We start from the raw sequence: 427 nt of genomic DNA, 5'->3' as shown, positions 1-427 counted from the left end.
GATCGGGGAATCGCGGGCCGGGGGCCCCGGCGTCTCGGGTCAGGCGGGCCCCGCTGGGAGCACGCAGGCAGCCACGGGACGCTCCGAGAGGAACCAGGCGCGACGGAGGGCCAGGGCGCGTCCGTGTTTAACCGCGACGTGCGGGGCGCAGCCCGCAGGCTCCTCCCGCAGTGATCACCGGAGCGACGCAAGCACACCGATGCTACACTGAGCCCCACGGGCCTTCCCCGGCCCGAGGAGGCGGAAAGCCGAGCGCTAATTCCGCGGGTCTACGCTGCTCCGTCCCCACCTCCCTCCCCGGCGGTCTCACAGCGCCCCCCAACAATCCCGCGCCCTCCGCGCATGCGCCCGCGTCTGCGCTGCATCTGCCGTGGGGGAGCGCACGGCAATGGCGCAGCCGGGAAGGGCCAGCCTGAAGGAGCAGAGA

At 73.3% G+C, this 427-nt stretch overlaps 1 protein-coding gene across 1 annotated transcript in view; it reads left to right on the top strand.

Annotated features, from left to right (window-relative positions):
- The first annotated feature begins 388 nt into the window (after positions 1 to 388).
- The window catches only part of NAE1 (NEDD8 activating enzyme E1 subunit 1), a 15405-nt gene continuing 15366 nt past the window's right edge, over positions 389 to 427 (top strand). Inside the window, exon 1 of the mRNA XM_010184680.1 lies at positions 389 to 426. Coding sequence (XP_010182982.1) covers positions 389 to 426 — 38 coding nt within the window. The remainder of the gene's footprint in view (position 427) is intronic.

The sequence above is a fragment of the Mesitornis unicolor genome, unplaced genomic scaffold (genome assembly GCF_000695765.1).
Source record: "Mesitornis unicolor isolate BGI_N332 unplaced genomic scaffold, ASM69576v1 scaffold5700, whole genome shotgun sequence".
In the NCBI taxonomy this organism is placed as follows: Eukaryota; Metazoa; Chordata; class Aves; order Mesitornithiformes; family Mesitornithidae; genus Mesitornis; species Mesitornis unicolor.
This window is presented reverse-complemented; position numbering and strand designations above follow the sequence as displayed.